The 23,998-nt window shown below is 43.1% G+C and overlaps 1 protein-coding gene across 4 annotated transcripts in view; it reads right to left on the bottom strand.

The window, feature by feature from the left end:
- Positions 1 to 23,998, bottom strand: part of ST8SIA5 (ST8 alpha-N-acetyl-neuraminide alpha-2,8-sialyltransferase 5) — a 70,136-nt gene that overhangs the window by 38,171 nt on the left and 7,967 nt on the right. For 3 of the 4 annotated variants that reach the window (XM_038124477.1, XM_038124480.1, XM_038124478.1), the window contains exon 2: positions 8,908 to 9,616. In XM_038124477.1, the coding sequence (XP_037980405.1) occupies positions 8,908 to 9,038 (131 nt within the window). In that variant the 5' untranslated portion in view covers positions 9,039 to 9,616. The remainder of the gene's footprint in view (positions 1 to 8,907; positions 9,617 to 23,998) is intronic. The other variant, XM_038124479.1, reaches the window with a different exon arrangement.

Below are 23,998 nucleotides of genomic sequence, written 5' to 3'. Positions count from 1 at the left end.
CAATCAATTTTGAAATAAATATGTAAAGCACAACAAGTTAAAAGATACAGCAGAGAGGGAAGGGGAGGGGAGGGGAGGGGAGGGGAGGGGAGGGGAGGGGAGGGGAGGGGAGGAGAGGAGAGGAGAGGAGAGGAGAGGAGAGGAGAGGAGAGGAGAGGAGAGGAGAGGAGAGGAGAGGAGAGGAGAGGAAAAGGAAAGGAAAAGGAAAGGAAAAGGAAAGGAAAGAAAGAAAGAAAGAAAAGAAAGAAAGATCTGCCTGTAGCAGGCCAGGTCCAATTCAACAGTGCTGTGCCAGGTAATACCTGTAATGCCAGGCAAATACCATGTGTGTGCTGGCCTCTTTCAGCCCAGAATCCAGGGCCATACCCCTGCCAGGCACGGCACAAATAAATAAAACATTATTGGGGCCAACTCAAGTACTTGAGCAATACTCTCCTTCTTATGTGAATCCATTAAAAAAATCCTATTTTTCAGTGGAAGCAGCTTTGAATCTGACTAGAGGAGTTTGGAGAAATATTTATTTCTCCAGAGAAATTACCAAAATGCAAGTTTTAGTCCTGATACAAGCACATACATTCTTCTGCTCGCTGCTTTAATAGAGATCAAGCTTTGTCTCAGTGACCTACAGCTTTGTGAATATACTGACAGTGGATAATTACTGAGCTCGTCACTTACCATCTCACAGGGACAAGATTATTAAAAGGTTTTGAAAATTGTATGAAAATAAGTGGAAGAGCAGGAATGGTATATTCAGAGCAAAAGGAAGGAATTAAATAACATGGGCCCCCACAAACCACAAAATATGGATGGACAATGTGGGAAAGGAGCACGCCTGGTTTCGCCACACTTTGGCCTTACAGAATTGTACCAGGGACAAGTTTGGCTCTTTATGTTAGAGGGAAATAATAGTATTAAAATGGTGGAGGAGTATATTTTGACTAGTGCAAAAAGTAAAATTGGAAACATAGGTGGGAAGATCCTGGATTATAATCATTATTACACAGAAAAAAGGTTTTGTTTCATGTAGCACATTTCACATTTGGGTTAAATCTTGCCTCAGATGCGCACAAGCAATATCTGAAAAACTTGGCCTAAAATCACTTCCCAGGAAGGATAAAACACATTCAAATAGTTGGCTTAAACTGGATCTAATGTTGACCAGGACATCAAGAACATCAAAGGATACCTTCCACACCTGTACAATCTTACCTTTCCTCATCTGTGGCTGGAAAATAAACATCTAAGGAGTAATAGATAATCTTTATCAATCCTACTGGCAATAATTATTCACAATTATCATTATTTATAAATATTAATGATTGAAATATCATTATTTGTAATACTGAGGGGCAGCACAAAACCAGCAACAGAATGAAATTATAGTGAGGCAGGTGATTTTCAAGGAAAGAAAATAAAAAATGAAAACAACCAAACCCTGAGCACAGACACTCACAGGAAATCCCAAATGTTTTAAGATACCAGCAAATTCTGACATTTGAGATGGTAGATGCCTGATACAGTGTGGGTTCCAAACCTCACCACACCACAAGAGATCTGACTAAAATAATTGCACTGCATCTCACGTTTCCAGTACCAGTACATTCAGCATCAGGTCTAGTGTCCCCACACTGCCCTGAGGGCTCATGCTGAAGACAATGAGCAAAATGCATTCACAGTCAGTGAGTGTGTACCCAGTGCCAGGCACAGGGGTAGCAAATATTCTCTCTCTCCATCACAGAAGAGGATGGCACAGTCTTCTCCTGCCACTTAGGCAACCCTTCCAAAATATTTACAGGCTAAGATGTTCAGTTAGGACTGTCAAAAACCCAGCCTGGCTGTATTTGTTCTGATAGAAAATGCCAAACCAGTGACAGAGGCTGCTTTTAAGGCATTCACCCTGAGAACTAAAGCATAAACCCAACCAAATAAAATGGATGTGAAAGGACATCAACTATCTGCAGGGCTGATGGAAAAGCAAAATGGATGCAAGCAACAGAGGGCAAGCCTGCCTCAAAGAAATGAGAGGTTAAGTCCACAATTTGCCTGAGGGAGACATGGACTGCTGAGCAATGAATACACTTGAATTAAAAATTGAGAAATGAAATGAAAAAGCAATCAAGGGTAAGAATGAAGCACAGTGGAAGTAAGAAAATACAAAGCTTTGCACAGTGAGTATGCCTGAACCAAACCCAGCAAGTGCAAGAACGATCAGGAAACTCCAACTGGGTGAAAAATAAAAGACCAAGTTACCAGGTTGTCAACACGGGCCACAGAGGTCAGTGGTCAAGGGTGTGACCCATCACAGGTGGGGCTGTGGGGAACATGGGTGGAGCACAACCCAAAATAGGAACACAGGGTTCTGGGTTTGGCTTTTTACAAATGAAGGCAAGACTGAACTTTGTACCTGCCCACATACAAAGAGGCCCAGCAGGTAATTCTTTTCAAAACATCATAAAACAAGTTGATGGATTTCTTCTCTAAAAGAAATGTCACAGCAGTTAAATCATGTTGGAGGAAAAGGTGTTGAATGCTGGTCATTGCCAAAACTCAACCATTACTTTGTCATACCAAGGCAACAGATCTATGTAAAATGAGGATTTAACCCAGATATTCAGCCAAATGCACAAGAAGAATTGTTTGCTTGGACAGAAACTTCACACAACAAAGTTAGACTGAAGGGAGCTGCTACTGGGTACTACATGAATTAGAATCAGGATTTAATTGTCCCCGTATTAATCAATAAGGACAATGGCCACTTTTTGGCTGGTAAGCAGGACACCTGTGATTCACTGCTCCAGGGCAAAAAGTTTCTAGAGAGCTTCTACAGCCCAACACAATTCAAACCAACCACAGGGTGGGCTTGTGAACCCTGGTCTAGGAGTTGCTGGGTGGCCACAGTCACAATAAAAGGGGCAAGTGTCCAAAGGCCACCCTGCAGGACACATCCCTCCTCATGATATGAGGTCAGGAGGGACCATGGTATAACACACCAGGGAGTTACACGCTTGGGATAATGGAATTTGCACATGTAAAACGCTGAAATAATGGATGCTCATTACCTCAATTTACTGTCATCTGAAGAGTGGCGAAGGACTGGCAATTCACAGACCAGACCAGCAGGTGGTTTTGCCATCTCAACAGCAGAGGTGGAACAAAACAGTGCAAGAAATCCAGCATAGAAGGAGCAGGGATATAAACTCTGCTGGTTTTCTGCATCAGGGCCATGGGAAGCACTGCCAGAGGAGGAGCACAGGAGAGGAAATAACATTTCCTCGCACTCTAGTACTAAAATTTCAGCCACTTGATGCTCTCCTTTAAAAGAAAATTAAAATCATGGTTAAAAATCCCCAAGCCTTTAAGCAGAAGAAGGAAAAATTTTTGGATTCAGGAGAGTTGCCTCAAGCAACCAACAGCAGCAGTGGAAAAGGGAACTGGATGACAAGTGGGTTGGGGTGACTGCATCCAGTCTCTGGATGGAGGAACATCAGCGTGTTGGAGCCAGTGCAGAGGAAGCCACCAGGATGATCAGAGGGATGGAGCAGCTCTGCTGTGAGAAAAGGCTGAGAGAATTGGGACTGTTCAGCCTGGAAATGAGAAGCCCTGGGGTGGCCTTTCAGCACATGAAGGGAGACAACAAGAAAGATGGAGAGAGACTATTTACAAGGGCCTGGAGTGACAGGACAAGGGGCAATGGTCTCAAATTGACAAAGGGTAAATTTAGGGTAGATGTTACGAGAAATTATTCCCTAACAGTGAGAGTGGTGGCACTGATTGCCCAGAGCAGCTGTGGCTGCCCCATCCCTGGCAGTGTCCAAGGCCAGGTTGGATGTGGCTTGGAGCAAGCTGGGATAGTGGAAGGTGTCCCTGCCCATGGCTGAGGGTGGGACTGGATGAGGTTTAAAGTCCCTTCCAACCCAATCCATTCAGTGGTTCTCTGATCCCATGAATTTGGAGAGAGCTGAATTAATCGATCAGGTCCCTGTTGGTCCTGCCCCCTCCACCCCATTGCCAACAGGGATGCCTGCACCCCATGAAATGGTATTGGGAATGCTCTGCAGCAGGAACAGCATGGCTACAGTCTCAGCTTCTCCTGCTGTGCTCAACTATATCTGGCTTCTTTAAAGTGATGTTCATATCCTGTAAAACACACTTTTTTTTTGTGTGTGTTCTATATTGTTTGAAGACTTTGCCTTGTTCTGAAGTTTCCAGGACTCTTCTCTGAAGAAAGCTTCCCAAACCCAAGACCTGCCCTGCACCCTGTCAGGGATTCATCCAGATGACTCACAGGATACATGTAATTTCTGTGGAGTAGTAATTCCCTCTGGTTAGAGCTGGCAGCACAGAGCTATGTGACCAGAGAGAGATGACTCACTAGGTGACCTTCAGATTACGCCTTTTGGGGAAGATATTTCAATGGAAGGAGAGTTTTAACACAGGAATAGATGGTCTTAGGTTATGGCTAACACTTTCACAGGGTGTTATGAGCTGGCCAGAGGAGCATGAGCCAGGGATGGGGCAGGAGCTCTCAACTGACCTGAGCTGGCTGTAATTAGGACAAAAAACCCAGTTAAGGACAGAATACAACTTGGGCCACATGTAGCCTCCATGTCCCCATTGCAATTCCTGCTGTCCCTGCTGTGAGAATGACATGAATTTAGGGTACAGACTAAATGTGTTTTTCAGGTTCGTTTCCTCTGGGTTTTTCTCTTTAGTCCATGCAGTGCAGAAAGTGATCACAAATAATCTTATACAGTAAGGAAAGAAGTAAGGATGCCTGGGAATTGATTTGCAACTGTTGAATAAAAGCTGCCTAAGATATTAAAAAATGGTGGGTTTACTTTAATTCATGAGATTCTGATATTAGTAAGAGGGCACACATACATAAGAGTGATGTTTTATTCTCATTTAGAAGATAGAAAGCTTCCAAATAATGCAGGCTGCCTGCATGGGAAGGTTTGCTGATTCTTGCTGTGTGACTATTTGCAATCTTTTATTTACCCTCTGGCAGGCCCTGGGGTAATATTTGTTTAGAGTCTTTAATAGTTTTGGAAATGTGTTCTCCTCACTCAGCAGAAAAAAAAAGGAGTTTTAAAGGTGCAAATTCCTTTCTTTACGTGACACTCTCCCTGTGCAGAAGTCAGTCTGTTAAAACACCCAGAACTTAGTGAATTTCCTGCCAACAGAATATTGGTATATAGCAAAATACTGCTCTGATATCTTCCCCTTGCCAGAGGGAAGGACTGTCCTATTGATCTCTCCCATGCTACAGGTTGGGAGATGAAGACAGATTTCAACATTTTTTTACTGTAGTGGCAGTTTCCTGATGTAATCCAGGATTATTCCCTGCTGCCCAAACAAGAGCTGACAAAAAAAGGCCAGCCCTCAACTGAGCATCTGATTCAAAAGAAAATTCAGCTGAAAGGCAAGCATTGGAAAGATGAGTCAATACAAAAGCAAGCAGCAGCTCTGGATTTAAGCAGAAGACCACAGCATTTAACCTACTTTAGCAGATCAATGCAGTGGATTTTTAATCATCACATTAATCCTAAAATAAAAATAATTACCCCAGAGATCGGTATTAAAGTCCCTTAATTATATCTCATTTCATCATCCTTTTTACCCAGGATCAGAAGCTACAGAGACCAGAGCTTCCTGATGTCATTTCTCCAGCTTGTGCTTTGACTGTCCTGTTAGGACTTCAGCTGCAACTGCAGGGATGAGCCACTGGCCTTGTGAGAGCACCCACACCCATCCCACCTGGGAGAAAACTGAAAAAAGGGCAAAAAAGAAGGAGGACAGGGGTCTGCTTTCCAATGACACTGCACAAAACTGCAAAGGAAGGAGTGGGGAACATTACACGGTGGGTGAAAAATGTGTGAATGCCTAGAAATTCAATCTCTACACTGTCCCCTTCTTCCGGCAATGCCAGGAGCCCATTAACATCCCATAAGGGGAAAGAGAGAACTTTGCCCAGAGGCTGGGCCCCTTATCAAATTTCACTGAGCAGAGTTTATTTCCTGGAGCATCTTTTCCTGTACATAGTCCTATAACCCCCACAGATGCTCTGGGAACACGGCTATGGGCAAATTCAGGACCCCAAGCCTCCATGAACAGCCTCAGGTGGGATTTCATGGCCATGAAACCAGCCCATTCCCTGCTTGTAAGGGCAAGTGGCATGGCACAGCTCACAGCCATGCGGCAAACTTTCCAGTCTTTCTCCCAGAAAAGGGTACCTTTCTCCCAGAAAAGGGTACCTTTCTCCACTCTGCTCCTTGGGACCAGTCCTGAGTCTGTGCTGTCACCTTCACTGCGCCCAACCTGCTTGTTTTAGGTCACACTTCCCTGCCTTGATGGCCTTTACCCATTTCCACCATCTTCTTACAGAGAAAAGAGCTACCCTGGTGTTATATTTAGACTTAAAAGCACTGTACACTTACTGAAATAGCACTTTAGGGCAATTTTCTGGTTTCTCCAAATACATGGGGGAATTTCTCCGTGGGGCCTGCTGTTGCTGCAGGTGTTGGGATGCAGGCAAAGGCATCCCAAACAAGCAGCACATGGAATCCCAGAGAGTAAATGTCTGCGTCCCCAAGCTCCAGCTTGGCAAGTGGCACCAGGGCTATAAATATCCCACTTCCCCTCTCCAAGGGGAGCCTCTCCAAAACCACCAGGTACAAGTTAAAACATGTCCAAGGAGCCTCACAGCCGGAATCAGCTTCTAGCAGGGGGCTTAACACCGGAGGTTTGTGAAGTGCAAGAGTAATTAAAGGTTACAGCTGCCCCTGCACAGAGCTCACTGGCAATCAGGCTGCCCTGGAATGCTCACCAGAAGGTACTGCATGGAGAGAGAGGGAAAGGAAAGCTGGAAAAGGAAAAAAAAAAAAAGTACCCTCATAACAATATTGTGGTAACAATACAGGCTGATGTTTAAATCAACTTTCTGTCACCAAAAAACTTACAGCCACATCCTGCATTTTTATTTCCATGGAAGAGGGGAACTGCCAATTCCCAGCAGAAAGGAGCTGAGGTGTTTTGGTTTTTTTTCCCTGTACTGAGTTAGGAGAGCCCTCTATGAGACTATTTTCACATTATTAATTAAAAAAAAAAAAAAAGAAAAAAGTAAAATAAAAAAATCATTGCAAGCTGGAGTTAAAAAAAAAAAAAGTCATATTTTCCAGTCCAAGTGATAACATATATGCTCATCTTCCTACTTGAGACTCTTTGATGGCAGAGGGCTCAGAACCAGATTTTGTCCTTGCAATCCTGGTAATTGGGCTTCAGCCTTATTTCATTCCCTGATGATGACAGGAGAGGTTCCCAGGGCATGAGGCAGGACAGAGGCAGGCCCCAGAGATCACTCAGTGAAAGAGTTTTTGGTTGCATCTCCTCATAATTTTATCTTTACTCTGCCATTTTTCATTTCAGTTTGTACTTGTGATTTATTTTTCTTCTCTCTAACCCTGTTGCAGTAATTCTGACTAGGAAAAGCAAGGATTGGTAGGACTGCCAGGCCTCTAGGACAAATGGGAAAAACTGAGAAAATATGGCAAGATAAGACCTCGACCTGGCCATAAAGTAATATTCTTATTGCTAAGGAAGTTTAGTACTACCCTTGTCTACCTACCAGGTTTCTGAAGCTCCCCAAATATGAAGATTTTATACCTCCTCAGGTAATTTTTTTTTTTTTTTAAAGTTCCCCATCATGATTAAATCCAAATCTTTCCTGATGCAACATTTTAGCACTTTGTGAGTGTTTAGAGAGAGGTGTTTATTGCTTTTTCTTCTATGATTTAATTTGGGTATTTCAAGTCAGTTATCCCTTCTCCCCTCAATTTTCTGCAAGCCAAAAAACCCCATGTCTTATACACTGCTGCTCATTCTTGCTTCTTCCAGCTGAGAAAGTCACATCTTTCTGGAGCTGAGGTGCCCCAAAAAAACCCCAAAAAATCAGAGTCCCTCAGACAAGGCCTTGTGCTCCACAAGGCACACAAATTGCTCTGTGGATAAACAACACCCCTGTCTAAACATATTAATATCATGCTTGCTTTTCCCTCCCAGAGAGAAGTGTTGGCTGGTTTGCCAGCATTTTGCTTGCTCTTGGCACAAGGCAAACAACTACATGAGTTGCAAGCAAGGCAAGAACCAAACCATTTATCTCTCCTGGCAGAATGCAGCTTAATTCCAGTAAAAAATTCCACAGCAGCTGCCTACACAACTGAAACACTTACCTCAAAGCATGTAAGGGAAACATTCATCTTCATAAAATCATGCAAGCTGTTACTTCTCAAACTAGGTTTAAGTAAAATAAACTCTGCATGGGTCAAGGTTAAACATTTATAGAGCCCCATCGGTGTTTGCTGTGAAAAGAGCATTTTCAGATCAAAGAGTGATGTGCTCTACAGCGAAGCAGCAATTCATAGGAACACAGCAGTGCAAAAATAAAGTGCTCTCTCAGTTATCTGGAACACTAATATTGATTTTAGGAACTGCATCTGCATGTTTGTTTCTAAAGACATTGAAGTTTCAGCAATGAACATGCTACTTCAATTCAACCCCTCGAGCCATTTCAGCCTGAACTTACACAGAGTGGGAAGCCTTGTAAAGGGCAAATACTCAGGTGGCACAAGTCTGTTTAAGTTGAATACGAACCCACATTTTTGCCACAGCTGAGGATTTAAACATAATCCAGAAAACTCACAAAACATTATATTTTGCCTAACCATCTCCTGCACCCATAATCTAACAAACATTACAGATGCTGGATGCACCTTCCCAGACTGATAAGATATTGTTATCACCAGCAAAAAACTGAGAAGTGGTTTGAACAGCTATAATGGTCTGCCTGGGGCTCCATCTCCCCTCAGCCTGATCAGACAACTTTTCCCATTCCCTCTGATCCCCCCTTACCTCTTGAGATAGTTTCTCCCGTAGAGGATCTGCTGCAGCAAGGTGACCACGGCAAAGGCGCAGATGAAGATGAAGAACAAAGTTCTGTTTCCCAGCAAATCCCGGCTTGATGAGGGGTCAGTGTATCCCATCCTTCTGAAAAGCCACTGGAGCTTCACTGGGTAAAATTCAGTTCATCGCCACCTTCATGCCCTTTTTGCTGGGGACTGGAGGGGAGTGCCTGCTGGCTTTTCTGTGAGCAATCCAAGGACAAGGTATCCCATTGTTTGTCCCTGCTGCCCCTTCCTTGCCCCTTTTGGATGTTAGCTCCAGGACTGTGCGCAATGGCTTGCTTCCATGGTAAAGTTTCCAGGAGATTCAGACGTGGGTAACATCTAAAATCATCTCTCAGAGCTCTCTCAGCACAGGCAGCCTGTGCTGTGTGAGAGGCATTCTGCTCCCTCTAAGCCTCTCTTGAAAACCCGCTGCTAGCAATTATCTACTTCAATCCCATTTTCATATTCCAGATGGGGGAAGCTGCACACAAACCAGAGAACTGCAGCCAATGGCAAACACGGGGCTCCGGCAACCTGCGTTGGAAGCACATAGTCGTCAGCTCTTCTCTGCTTCTGCTCAGTGATTCCGACCAAATGTGCTCACAAGGAGACGTGACTGGGGCTTGCTATTATTGAACAAGCATGCAACAATCATGAGGATTTCATTCAGAACCCTGCAGGGGAAAAAAAAAAAAAAAAAAAGAAAAAAAGAAAAAGAAAAAAAGAAACACAGCAGCAGCAGCAGTCCGGTCAGGCTAGCAGGAAAGCTGCATTCTGTGTAGCAGCGCCGTCCGTGCCGTGGCTCTGGTGCTGTGGCATTTGCATGCAGAATGCAGAGCCTTCAGTCCCACACTGCTCACTATTTGGGCTCCTCTGTTTCCCCTATTCCTCCAGAGTAAGCATGAGCAAGGTCACTGTGCATCCCTTCAAGGACAGAGCTCTCAGTGCCTGCATGCTGATTTATTGGAGGCTCTGAGTAGCCTCACAGCCGCAGAGAGGGAGCCTGCCTCTCAGTGCAGGCTCTAAGAACCATTCATTTAAAGAGACAAATATTCTGATTGTTCCTCCACTCGACACAGTTCTCTTTTGAAAGGGCAGAGCAACAAGACCCTGTCCACAGCCATCATAACTCCTCTAAACTACCCCCCTTTTCAGGAGAGGCTCAGTTCAGCTCACAGGGCGTTTTGTCACTTATTTCACTGGGAGCAAAATCTGCCGTAACCCTAAAACAAGTTCCAATGAAAGCTTTATCCATGAATGAAACATCCAGACTAGGAGGTTGTTTTGCCCCAATAACAGATGGGAAAACGATTTTGACAACAAAACGAGGGGGGGAAAATCCATTGTCTAAGAGAATAGGAAGATTTTTGTGTGAATAGATTTTCCAACAGTTAAATCAGTGTATGCAAATTGCTCTAGTGTGCCAGCAGCCCAGCTGTGTGGAGCAGCAAACAGAGAGTGTTCATGGACTTTGTTTCAGCTGTAACTGGTGCTCCGTGTGAAGGGCCAAAGGTAACTTAATGAAACCCTTTCAACACAATCCTTAAAGACAGGGCTAGTCCTCAGCATGACCTACAGCAATTTAGGTAAGACAGACAACTGCTAAAGCAGGCTTTGCCTTACCTAATTTTAAGCAACAGAAGTCACACAGGTGTTTAAGGTATGATGCTGGTCACCCTGAACTCCTGCAGGCTAAGAGCAACACTTTAGACACAACTGACTTTGCAGAGAAGTTTTAGGGATCCAGCTCCTGGTATGTCCCCACCTCAGTGCCTCTCACAAATCCCACACCTCTATTTCTGAACCCTGCTAAATGCTTCCATTATCACCTTGCTTATAAATAGAGTGGGGACCCCAGGTCAGATCAAAGATTATCCGGGGAAAAGCAGGGGTAGAGGGCAAGGACATACTGATACTTCCTTGGAAGCACTCTTCTACTATTTTGTCATTCAGGGTCTTCCAGAACAAAGGAAAGAAAACCAATATTTAGGTTAGAGAAATAATTCAGTGGGATGCACTGTCCTGGGAATAATACATATGCCAGGGGACTGCAAGTTAAACACTATGAGTAGTTTGATTCTCTATTGTCAAAGCCATCAGCTCTGAGGCCAAATATTTATCCTTTAAATAATCAGTTCTTATAAGCTCACATTAGATGAGACTGTTTCCATATAGAAACTGTACCATTTCAATGGATCTAACCAAAAACCCTCTCAGGAAAAGGAAAAGCTGTATGGCCATCAAAATTCCCAGTCTGAGACCCCACAAGACCCTACACTGGCAGATTTGTATGCAGTAGCTTAGTCAAGGCCAATAAGTTCAGAAGTGAAGGAAAAATGACTTAATTTCTACTGATAGCTTCAAAAACTCAGAGAAATTTGCCTCCGTTTTTCTGGGAGTCATTTTACAATAACAGCAAATTATCAGAGACTAGAATTTGGCTTCCTATGATTTTCTGTAGGTGTGACACTGATTTTGCAGATTCTTATATCCCCTAGGTTTTGGTGAAAACACTTCCACCTTTTCTACTTTTACTGCCCTCCATTCAAAGGGTTTGTTTTTGTTTTTTTTTCCCTTGAGATCTGTGCAGTAATGCACAAATTCCTGAGCCTAGCAGGAGCTCTTTCTCCTGGAGTGATAGTGAGCCCGAGCTACAGGAAACAGCCCATGTATTCTGTCAGTCTTTGATTTTCTGTGTCCTCTCATCATTCTCTGCTGTATCAGGACTGGCCAGAAGATGCAGAACCTGAGAGACCTATGAGCAGGAGAGCTGCAGACCCAAAGAACAAAGTACAAAGGTATCTACAAAAAATAGGAGAGGTTTTCTGTGCCACGGCTTGCACAGGCATCATTCCTGACGTCACATACAAAAGAAATCTGTTTGCTGCCCTCAGCCCAGTACAACAACACTGCACGACTGGAAGCAGACCGACTCTGTGCAAGCTGAGAGAAATAGGATGTCTGTTGACAAATTTTCATAGGATGCTCAAGGTTGCCTGCAATATTTATTGTGCGTGAAACTGTCTGAGAGTGCAGCAGAAGTGCTGAATGAGCAGTGTCAGCACTCATTCCCAGGGCCCTTTGAGAATTTGACTTGTAAACTGCAGGCCTCCTTGAAAGCATCAGGCCTCTGCAGAGAAAAAAATAATAAATTTTAATAAAAATTTTACACCCTGCACTTAAACAAGCAGCAGACAACAACAGATCCCCTCCAGAGTCTGAGAAAGATTGGAAAAGCCCTGGAAGACAATTGAGCCCAACCATTCCCCCAACACTGACAGGTCCACACTGAGCCATGCCCCCATGAGCTGCATCCCCCTGCTTTAATAACATTTCCAGCACGACAGACACAAGCTCAGAACGGGTATTCCTGCATCCATTCTTGGAGCACAGACTCCAAAATCTAAAGCAAATCTGGCAAAATAGATCTTAATATGAAGCTGCCAGAAGCAGTCAGTCTTACACGTGTCTGGCCTTTATTTGTTGCATGTGAGCTGCTTGCTAAATATCACCAGAGATAATCTGTCACAAGAAACTCCTCCAGCCTGAGCAGTGAGACTCTGAGTGCTCTAACACAAACACAAACACGCTCCTTACAGTGACACCCTCCAATGGGAGCACATCATTTGCTCTTAAGGCCCAAGGAAGCAGGTTTGAATTTATTTATTTTTTTGAAAAGAAGCTAGCATTAAATCTCAAAGACAAAGAAGCCAAGACTGTGCTACTGAAGCTCTGTGTGAGGAAAGAGGAATTGGCAAGAGGACAAAATCTGGTAGGGGTCAGACTCTACTTCTCTCTGGAGGCAATAAGTTCCTATATCTCTTTCTCTCTCTTTCTCTCTCTCTGTTGAAAGGACAATATACAGCCCTTCCTACTGAACTGCAGTTTACTTTTTAGTGCAAATGAACTAGAAAAATTCATTTCTGATAGGCAGACCTGATTGAGAATTTTTTTTAAGTATCTTTCACTGAACCTGTCATTTGAATCAGTGTTTGACTGATCATGCATTCTAATTTCAGCTGAAAGCAAGGGTATTTAGTGTCTGGGACAGCAGACCTGTCTCTTGGTTGTTTAATCACAGAACACTTAACTGAACGTGTAAACTCACAGAATCATACAGGTTCAGGGTAAAACAAGACATGCTTCACGTTCCCCTTCAGGATTTTTTCTCTTCCTGCCTGCTCAGCCACTCTTCATGGCTGTTATTCAGACCAAAGGACTCCACAGCCAGCATTGCAGAATACTATGGGTGGTAAACAGTTTGAGGAGAACATTTTTTACACCTCATTTTCCCCCTAAATTAAAATTAAATCATGCCTATTTACAGTTTCTACAATGCTTCTGTAAACTGCTAGATCCCTGATTTTGCAAAGAGCTGGCGCATAGGTATATGGCTGGAAGGCTCTGCTGAACACAAAACTCATAAACATATGCTTATCAATATTAATTCTTTTGCAGATATAAAACATGAATTTATTAGCATAATCGAGTGCTTAGCACAATGTCTAGTCCCCCATCACTGCCACAAATCCATATGTCTTAAACTGAGAAAGTGAAGGAAGCTGAAAGGATTCAGCTAAGATGTAAACATTTATTTTCTTCTGAGTTGTGCTCAGCCACGTGGAGATGACAGTGGCTAATTTGGCACCAGGCTCCTACCTGTGGAGACAGCTGAATTAGAGGACATGTCCTGAACACAACATATGGTCTGTACACAGGATATATATTACATCATCTCTGAAATCATGACAAAATTTCTTCCAATTATGGGTCACATAGTGCCCTATTATGGGAGAAAAGATGACCCAGTGCATAAAATACCCCTTTTTTACCCTGATGGCATAATCTCTGTTGGAAAAGGAATAAGGTCTTCTGGCAGGAAGCTCTGCAGAGGCTGCCTTGGCTGCAGTGCTGTACATTTACTGTTGACAGTTCCTTATAGCAGAGCCTGCTAAAATGTATAGTAAAATGCAAAACTCAGAGCTGGGGACATCTCTGCTTTCCCAGTGGTATTTCCATGTCCCTAGACAACAAAGGAAGTTAAGTGTGATTGTTATGGTCCTGTTCAGGCTCATGGCCCTGGAAGTAACTGAGAACTGTGGAAGCCCAGCCTCTCTGCAGAGAAAAAGAAGCAGAACCCAAATTCATTTACAGGAATCATCAATAGTAAACATCAGTTTGATTTTGGAGCACTGCATGGGAGCCCTTGGTTCAGCAACAATTCAAGGAGACTGAGATGTTGGCAGAGCCACAGAGGGGTCAAAGGGTTTCCATGGCCAGCAGTTGCCCTCAAATAAGAAACGTGATCCTGCCTCTATTCCAAACAAGTCGTAACTCCCACCCAGTTCACCAAAACCACCTTTAAAACCTGCCAAAGGAAAGTGCTGGAATTAGTGGCAGTCACTTTAATGGGTGTTGAAAGATTGATATTTCTTTTGGATGAAAATATTCCAATAGTAACACCACAATGAACAAATATATCCCATGACCAGAATAAGGGTCACACATTTTCTAATGTTGAAAACCACAATTAATAATTATTTCTCTCTTTCAACAATACATTTTTACAGCAAAAGTGAAAATGTTAACCTCAGATATTTTTAAAAATATGTAATATGGCATATTAATTCACAGAGAGAGCATATCAGATTTTGGAATATGTTTTGCTCTGTCAGTGAGTGGCATTAATCAGAATGGATGTAAATGTGAAAATGAAAATTTTCCTCTGAACTATCAGCTAATTAAAACCTTCAAATTTTTACACTGCTCTTACAATCAATATGTAAAAGAGACCTATTATAGAAAATTATTTAGGAAAAGTTACAAGGGTAACTTTTTATCTCAATTCTGCAGTGATTTTGTATTCAAAGGAATTAAGTATATTCCTCTTGAATTAACCACCAGCTTCAGTTCCCATGACCTTTCAAGCAGCCCAGACATTCAGATTTTGAGCCATTCCTCATTATGTCCTCCAATAGCACTAATTACAGTGCTGGCTACACACATTAGTAATCACTAGTCTAACTGCTACTTCACCTGAGCTCCTCCTCTAGCCAAAGCCAGAATGTATTCAGACACATCACGATTTTTAAAGTAATCCATGCTAGTCCATGTTTAGTCCATGACAAAAATTACTAATTAAAAAAAAAATCAATCTGGCTTTTGTGGTCTTCAAAAATCCCTATTCTTCATGAGGCATATTTTATTTTGCTCTTCTGGCACTGTGGAAATGCCCACTGGAATCTGGACAAGGAACCTGGAAGACAGACACCTCTACCCTTACAGGACTGTGACCAGACACACCTTTCTGCCCCTCCTGGGGCAGTGTGGATTCTGTTTTTAAGCCCTGCACAGTCTCCAGTGTGACCTGAAAGTGGCCACAGAGGTGGCTATTAATAAAGCTGGTGGCATTTCCAAATCCCTTCCTTTGGATCTGTGATCTGCCATAAATCCCTGGGTCGTGCTTTCCTGTGTTAGGGTAACAAATGAAGACCATTCCTGGAACAGTCAGACACTGCAGCCAGGCATCAGCTGAGTCAGCTCCTGCCACGGGCATTTGTAATTTACCCAGGCAAGAAGGAAAGGTGAGAGTGGGATTTATTAGCCCCTTTGGCAGGCAGCAGGAATTGCAATTTGGGAGTCGTGTTTGGTAGCATGGAAACGGCTCGGCTTACAAACAAGTGCAAAACCAAGACAACAATGGTCCATTTTGCTGCCAAACAAGTCCAAGAGTCTCAAGGGCAGCAGCAGCCACCTAGAGGGATAAGCTCCAACCACAGGCAGGGTCTGGATCACCCCTGACCTCTGCCAGCTTGGCCTTTTACAGCCCTGTTACAGGCAGGCAGGGGCAGGGAGATGGAGGGCCGCAGCCAAAAATGTATTTAAGCATCTTCCTCCCCTTAGGATGTTGGGAGTTAAATGAAAATCCTTGTTTGACTCCAGGACTGGGATTAGAGTGAGACCCTAAACTCAGCTGGGATAATGGAAGGTGTCCCTGCTGATGGCAGTGGTTGGAACAAGATGGTCTCTAAGGTTCTTTCCAACCCAAACTGGGATTCTGTGATTTATGATGACCCCATTGACATTAGCTATATTGCAACTACTTCCACTGCTGTATTCCACATATTTCTTTCTATAATTGGACCACCAGTACATCCATCAGTCAGAAAATTTTTAACTTTTATCCATGATCTTTGGTGGTGGTAGAGTTGACCTCTTGCTGGAGACCCTGCAACAGATGTTCATTTAAATAGCTGGGTACAGCCAATTGGATGTGTTTATTTTCTCTAGGAACCTAAAAAGGGGAAGACAGAGTGGCAATTTATCCACAGCCAATATTAACATCCAACACCATACGGCCTACAGGATCCGGTGCTGTGCAGGCAGATATCAAGGGAATGCCTTTGACAGGGAGAGACATCCCCAGAAGAGTGGGGATGAGGAGAGGGTAGCACAGCATGCCATTCAGCCAGAACAGGGCTGGGTTGTTTCTTTTTTTCATAATGTTCCCATCAGCATCACCTTTATTTAAACATCACTTTCAATCAGCTTTTTTATTTTCTTCCAGGTGTATCCAGCAGCTCCTCTGGAGCTAAGAAATTTGTGCGTGGGTTTTCTTTCACGCACTGTGGGTAGGAAGGTATGTGGGAACTATAATTCAGTCACTCTAAATCACATGTAGCTGAAGCTTGAAAGAAAAATAATAATAAATGGTTCAGATTGTCAGGCTCAGTGCATTTCTCAATCAATTAAAGCTTATTTTAGCACCAGGGCAGTTTATTTTTAAAAATGTTCTTCTGGCATTTTGATGCTTTCATGTTACTGTGTAGCTAAAAGGTCCTGCTGGGAACAAATTACTCTTGGTAAAGCATTCTCTGAACTACAATTTCAGTTTCAATGATAATAAATATCAAATGATAATAAATAATATCCACATGAGCATACAGCAGCAAGAAAAGGGCTACTAGAGTGAGAGAGAATGGCTTTGGACCTGGGTAAAGGAGGAAGATAAACCAAGCGCTCAAGCACAGTAAAACCATGGTTGTCTGGGCTCAGAGTCTACAAAGTATTCTTCAATGCATATGACTTCCAAATGTAATTCAATGTATTGAGACATTAAACAGTGAAAATTCACCAGTGAAAATATTCCTTCACTGTCTTGCTGCTTCTTTTCATGAATGGTTAAAATAAAATAGTGTCTGCATTTTCTGTTGTTATCATGGTTCCCCTTTCACAGATATGGATTGCCCAAATCTAAATTTCTCTTTTGCTGCACTTGAGAATTTGAACCTCAGTGTCACACTCACACTGAAGGTTTCAGAGCTTCGAAAGTTGCTTAATTGATGAGGAGAGCTCTTCCCTGATGTAACAACAAAAACCAAAACTAGTACTGTTTGCGGGTCCTTGCAGTGCATGGAAGTAGCTGGCAAACAAGAACAATGCTGTGAGTTCATCTTTCCTTGCTGGAATCAGAGACAAAAATATTTGTTTAATAAGAGGGACAATAATCTCAATAAGTTGTTTTGACAAAGATATTATGGAGGATATATCCTAAACTGTTGCACACTGTCATTATAAACTGATTCAACTTTTGCTCTAAGCTTTACCAGGCAAGGGAATTAAAAGCAAAGTGGGAAGGGTGTATGAAGAATGTCCCTTACCCCTTTTTAATTTACACATTTCTAGCCTTCTAGTTGCCCTCGCTTTTCCTCATTTGGAGTCATCACTCACAATACACTGCTCCAAGTAGAGATTTTCTATTTTCCTTTCACAACTGGAAAAAAGGACTGTATCAAACACAAAACAATAAGAAAATTAAGTCCTTCCAGTGCAGGAGGGAGTTAAGGCAGGGTCATCAGCTTCCCTCCAGCAGCTCATGCTCAGGTGCTGACCCCTCACCTTGGATATCACTAGAGGTTTGGCTTGGAAATCCAAGGAAGCTGCAGCTCAGATCTGTACATTCAGCATTCTTCTGCTCCGGACAAAGGAAGGACAAACTTTTTTCCTCAGCACTTCTCCTTCCAGTTGATGAAGCAGAACCAGCTGGCACTGCAAAAATCAGTGTTTTCACAACAAACACTGTGCTGTGACACATCACCTTAGCTAAGACGGTCACCAGCTCCACAGGTGCTTGCTCTGGGCCACACACCTGGCAAATCCCTGCAAGTTCTGACCAGCCCCACACAGAGCTGCAGATTGAGTTCACCCATTTCTGCCTGGAACCAGCACATCACCTCCCCTAAAATACGCAGAAAAGTCATTAACTCTGCATTTTGTACCCACTGCCTGTCCTTGCAATCTCTACTCTCCCATCACAACATGACTGTGCTCCAGAAATTAATGTGTCCCTCTTAGCAGTTTTATCTCCCCAGCAGCTAGTGAAGAGTTACACAGCTACAAAAAGTTACAGTTCAATATCCACCCAAGGTGATTTCAAACTACAGCTCCAAATGTTTCATACCCTATTGGCTTTAATAGGTTATTAATATTATATGTAAAAGCTTCAATTAAAGAATCGTTAATGATTTTGCTGCTTTTGCAGAACTATCCTGTCTTATTTTAATGTAAAACCCTAAACTTCCTCCCAGCAGGCTAAAAAACCAAGCCTATCCTTATCTTCATTGGACTGGGGACAGCAACCCTAACTATCATTTCCTAATTAGCTGTAGGTTTGGGCTCAGCTCCATGTTTTACCAGGCTTCCTTCCTGACTTCAGGCAGAGCTGCACCACAGTGCTGAGGTCTCCAGGCTGGCTTGGCAAGGCAAGATGGGATTTCTGTGATGGCATGGCTGCTTCCAGCACCTGAACTGTGACTGCTGCGTGCTGAGGGGGAGTCATCTGCCACCTAGTCAGCTCATCCCATGCTCCACATGCAGTGCAGATGGGCGTCTTTGCCCTCCTCAGCAGCTCTTCCCTCTTTTCTGATCCAGCAATCAGAGCATTTCTTTGCCTTGCAGGTGTACTGCAGAAGAACCAAGGACAACTTTCCACTCACTGTGTAAGGCAAAAATAAAACAACAACAACACCACCACCAAAAAAAAAAAAAAAAAATCACAAAAAAACCCCACAAAAATCAAAAAATAACCCAAAACCCAAGAACCAAACCAAATCAAACCAAAAAAAAAAAAAAAAAAAAGAAAAAATATTCCTGCTGCCTTTTAACATATGATTTTGCCAGTATAAAATCCTAAGATCTCACTCTTGCAAGATTTGCAAGAGCAGGATCCACTTGACTGGGCACAGGATCCACTTCCCTACGCAATCCCATCCTGAATTCCTTGACATGCCTGCTGAAGATGCACAAGTACCGTGCACAGCTCTTGGAAAACAAGAAATCTTGATGTTAACAGCACCCAGAGATGAGTCTGACTCCCACCACCAATGAATGTGCCTACACTCACCAAAACCCTCCAGGCACTTAGCTGGGATTTAGTCAATATGCTCCGTGGAGACTAAGAGCTCTTTGAATCCCAAAGTATCCCAAAGCTACGTCAAATGAGTCACATCCCAAAAACACCTTTTTCTTTCCTGAGTATAACAGGAGCTCTGGATGACCATTTCAGCTGCAGGTAAGATGGCGAGAGGGCCAAGTGTGAAAACAGCATGGAAACAAGCTGATGTAAATAATATTAGAAAGTGAGCTATGATTGTTTTCCCCTTCATATTTAATCCACTCAAAGTGCTAGTCTTAAATCCAGTGAAAATGTCACAGAAAATCACACTTCCTGCAACCACCTACCACTGAAGGGGGACAAAGATACAGAATTTTACCCAGATTTCCACTTTTACCCTGGTCCTCTTCTTTCTCTCCCACAGCTACTGTAGATGATCATCAGCAAATGAATAAAACATACTTCCATGTGAATGGAACAACATGTGCCAGCTTTGCTGCTGGCATTCTGTCCACATGACTAGCACTCCCCTTTGCTAACCCTTCTTCCCTCCTCTGCTGTTAACCCTCCACTCACAGACCAAAGGAAAACAAAGCAAACCTTGGGTACTTCTTTCCCCTCAGTGACATCAAAAAATAGTCTGGGATGAGGAGATGGGGGGAGTTATATTTCCACACAATATAAGAAAATCAGATATTTTAAAATAACAGGTCTCACAGAACTATTTTTTTCCCCACAGAAATATTTTTTTAAAGCAAGAAAAATGAAATAATTTGAAATTATGAAAAGGAAATAATTTGAAACTATAAAAAGGAAATGCCCACTTATATAGAAGGTAGCTTTTTGACTGCCCTGCCACAAACCACAGTGCTTAGTGAGCTTGAAAATCTGCTCTGATGGTCCATGCAAAGAGTAAGATCATTGACAGCTTCACAGACTGCATATGAACACCTCAAAATCACTGTGTGAGCCACTCAGACTTCCCTTAGCTCAGCTGTTCTGTATTCATCTGCCAGGAAGGTGGGACACAGGGACAGCTTGCATGACCTGAAGCATTTATTATTCAATATTATTCTGTATTTTCATGTTCTTCAATAAGATGCCTGACCTGCAGGCTACCCCACAGGGATGGCAGGGAATGACGACAGGAATATAAAATGAAAAAATACTAATGTTTGCATAATTTGGCCCCTGGATGAAATCTCAGAGTGAAATCAGAGGATCTGAAGATTATTAAGAGAGTCTGCCCTGATTTTTAGGTTATATTTCACCCTTTGGCCATCTCACTTGGCTGCAGAATAAATATCACCTGCTGTGGCAATAACAAATACAGTTTGCAGGGGCTAAACTTCCTGGTACAGTGCTTTATTTGCCTGGAACACTCCAGGAAAAGAATGCCTGCAAAAGAAATCTTCATTTATTGCACCATTTGAAGGCTAGCAGAGAAACCCTCAAACAACAAGGAGCTAACGACTGGGTAAATGCCAGATTTTACTGAGTTGTGCCAGGGATGTGTTTGGCCATGTATTTTTTTGTTTGTGCATCCCCCATAAAGTTGAATCATTGGGCAAATTTTGCTTAATCAAGAGCCTAAGCCAGTACATGTTTAAGTCAATGGGAAGCAATCTTGATTTTCAAGTGAGAAATGGCAGCCTAAATCACTTTATTATCAATTCAGACTCTCTTTTTTTGTTCTCACAGCAAAATCTACTGCTCAAGTAGCTTTAACCTACCCCTGTTACCATCAGTAATAGAGATCTTTAATCCAGCAAGTGGCCAAGCACCACCCACAAGCTTTTAAAGCCCTGGGGAAAGCTCAGAGCAATCCTGGGAAGCATCCAATACCATACTGGACTGATATGTAGAATAGCTATTTCAAGCTCTTTTCCCTATTTGTTAGCATCCCGGATAAAAAGGCATTAACTAATTATTTTAATTGCACTTTTTGTAGTATTTCTCATGGGACCTGGACTGCAGCTGCCTCAGCTCGATCCCATTTGGCTGGGGGATGGGATGCTACTATAAAATGTGTATTCCCCAGGGTGAATGGGGCTTTCTGCTGCAGCTGTCTGTATCGAGGTGAGGGAGCTGTTGGAACAGGTGTGTGGCACAGAAATCCTCCCTGGTTTGAAACTATCTCATAGACTCCAGCAGCAAATCTTCAGCCAGCTCTTCAGGAGCAAGGCCAGAATAACTCTCTCCCCCACCTTTTTGGTGGGGAGGAAAGCTCACAGTGATTACTTTTATAAGAACAAACACCTAACAAACACCTTTGTGGGACCAATGCCCTGACAATTGTACTGATGGGATTTTTTTTTCAGCCAGAATTTTCTTAGTTTCTGAGAGCAAAATGTTGAAACTGTTTGGAAGAGCCATGATCTCACAGGCAATGAGCTATCTGCAACAAGATTCAGATCAGTTATGGAAAAATATGCTGTAAGAATTGGAGCAAAGGAAAACACCCCCACAGAAACCTGATTAATCAAGTACAATTGGCAGTGAGCGCAGAAGAGAGATTGTGCTCTTTAGGAGATGTTTTTGTGGTGCAGATGAGTTTCTGCTCTCCTCCAAGTGACATTGTCCTGTTTTCCCTGCTCCCATTCCTGTTTCAGGCCTGGTGGAACTGTTGGTGCCTCAAACCCCACACTCATTTTGCTTGGGCTCCAGGCTTTTACAGCTGCTTGGTGAGAGGTAGGAGAGGAAGGTAATTGGGATTTCCAGCCAGACTATCACTGCTGAAAATCCATCTCTCCTCCTGAAAATCCTGCTCAGGTTAAAGATGAGTGACATCAGTATCAGAGACACTGTGGCGGGTGTAAGATGTTCCCAGCAGCTGGTCAGATCCTGTTTCACAAAGGTCCCATGGTATCATCCTCTCCTAAACTTGCTACTGGGAACCTCTTTGTTCAGGGTGGACTAGGGCCTGACATTTCCCCCCAGCACAATTAGAATCTGAGAACCAGAAATGGACATCACTCCTTCTCTATGTGTGATGTTAGGGAGTTAACTTTCTTCCCCCTTTGTTATTTCAGTTCATTTACTGAAAAAAATAACAGATGTGCCCAGAAGAGGAGCTTTGGGAATTATTCCTGGTTTTTTCAGTAAACAAACTCTGACAAGTTGAACATCCAAAGTACAGCAGCTCCCTTCCCCTCTCTGACCTTTGCCTCCCAGCTTGGGGAGATTGTCAAAGGCTTCTCCTCCTGGTCTGTGCACTTGCTTGCAAGTTACCCTGGGGTGAAACAGCATCTCTTGAATCTGGAAGAGACTGAATTATATATTGTATTATGTTTTAGGTGCAGATAGGATTTTCTTTGATTCTCCTACATCTGCACAGTTGTTTAATGAGAGTGCAGCATCTGGTCTAATGGGCCCTAATTAAAAACAAAATATAAAAAAATGACCACTTTCTCAAAAAGTTCTAACTACCTGTTCCAGACTACATTATTTTATGGAAAGGTTCATGGTGTGCCAGGGCAGAGTGGCTTTTTAATGAAGGAAACATGAAGCTGCATTGCTACAAGCACTACAACCTGGCTTAAACTGGAATACCAATGGAAAAATCAAACCTGTCCTGCTCTCAGCCACCTGTGTTTGTTGTTGCACTGCTCCTCATCTTGCTCCTCATCCTTCATTAGTGTTTGCATGGGTTTTCCATGATTAACTGAGAGGCAATCCAGTTTAGAGTAAGCCCAGCAGGGAAAGAATTTTAAAGGTTAGTCGTCAAATGGCTCAGCTTCCCAACAAACAAACAGGCCCAAAAGCAGCAGAAGGGATGCTATGCTGGAATTTGGAGATGAAGGGGTGAGAAGGCTGGACGCTTTTGGCAGTGGTGCTGCTTTCTGGGAGCTGAAAGTGCTTGCAAAGTGGTGGCCTGAAAATGTGACTTGTGGCATTCTCAAGCAAGCCTCGCTGAAATCTTTGGACAGCATCACTTCTCTTTAGTTTTGCACACCACAGGCTGGCTCTCCAGCAAAGCCAGTCTAGCTCAAGCAGGCAGGAGGATAAAGAAGTGTCACACAAGACAGAAAGCCCAAGAGCCACGTAGAGATGGAGAATTTTAAGCACAGGAGAGCTCCTGCCTCATCGTGTCCCCTCAGGAGAGGCACGTGGCCTGCACTCCCTTGGGAAGGAGGTGGGGAGGGATGTGCAGGGGGCTGTGCTTAGCTGTGCTGGATGTTGTGTAACAGAGCTGGATGTTGTGTAGCTGCTTGTGGGCAATTATGTGCAAAGTCACAACAGTGATGCTAGAAAGCTCCAGGCATCTTCACCAGATTTTGCTGGCCATTAATCCAACAGAAGGCTGCTAATGGCATCTGATCGCTTTCTTTGTGCTACTGCTATTTAAGGCCACTCTGAAGGGCACAAACTCTTCCCTATTACACAATGTGAGATTCAGGCAAAATTATAACCCTGGGTTTCAGAAGGATGAGTTCTCAAAATGACAATAAGCTAACGAGATGTGAACTTTATTTTTTAAGTCTTCAGCCATGAACTGGAAAGGAATCAACTCTTGAAAAGCAAGGATCTCTGATCATAAATGAAATATCATCTAGATAGAGGAGACAAAAAATTCACCCATGACATTCCATTACTAAAAACCTTTACAACAACACTGTGGTTATGAATTTTTTCCATTGCAAAGGTCTGTTGCACTGTAGCT

Source organism: Motacilla alba, chromosome Z, assembly GCF_015832195.1.
Source record: "Motacilla alba alba isolate MOTALB_02 chromosome Z, Motacilla_alba_V1.0_pri, whole genome shotgun sequence".
Taxonomy (NCBI): Eukaryota; Metazoa; Chordata; class Aves; order Passeriformes; family Motacillidae; genus Motacilla; species Motacilla alba.
The sequence above is the reverse complement of the archived record's forward strand: the minus strand, read 5'-3'. Positions and strand labels throughout refer to the sequence as shown.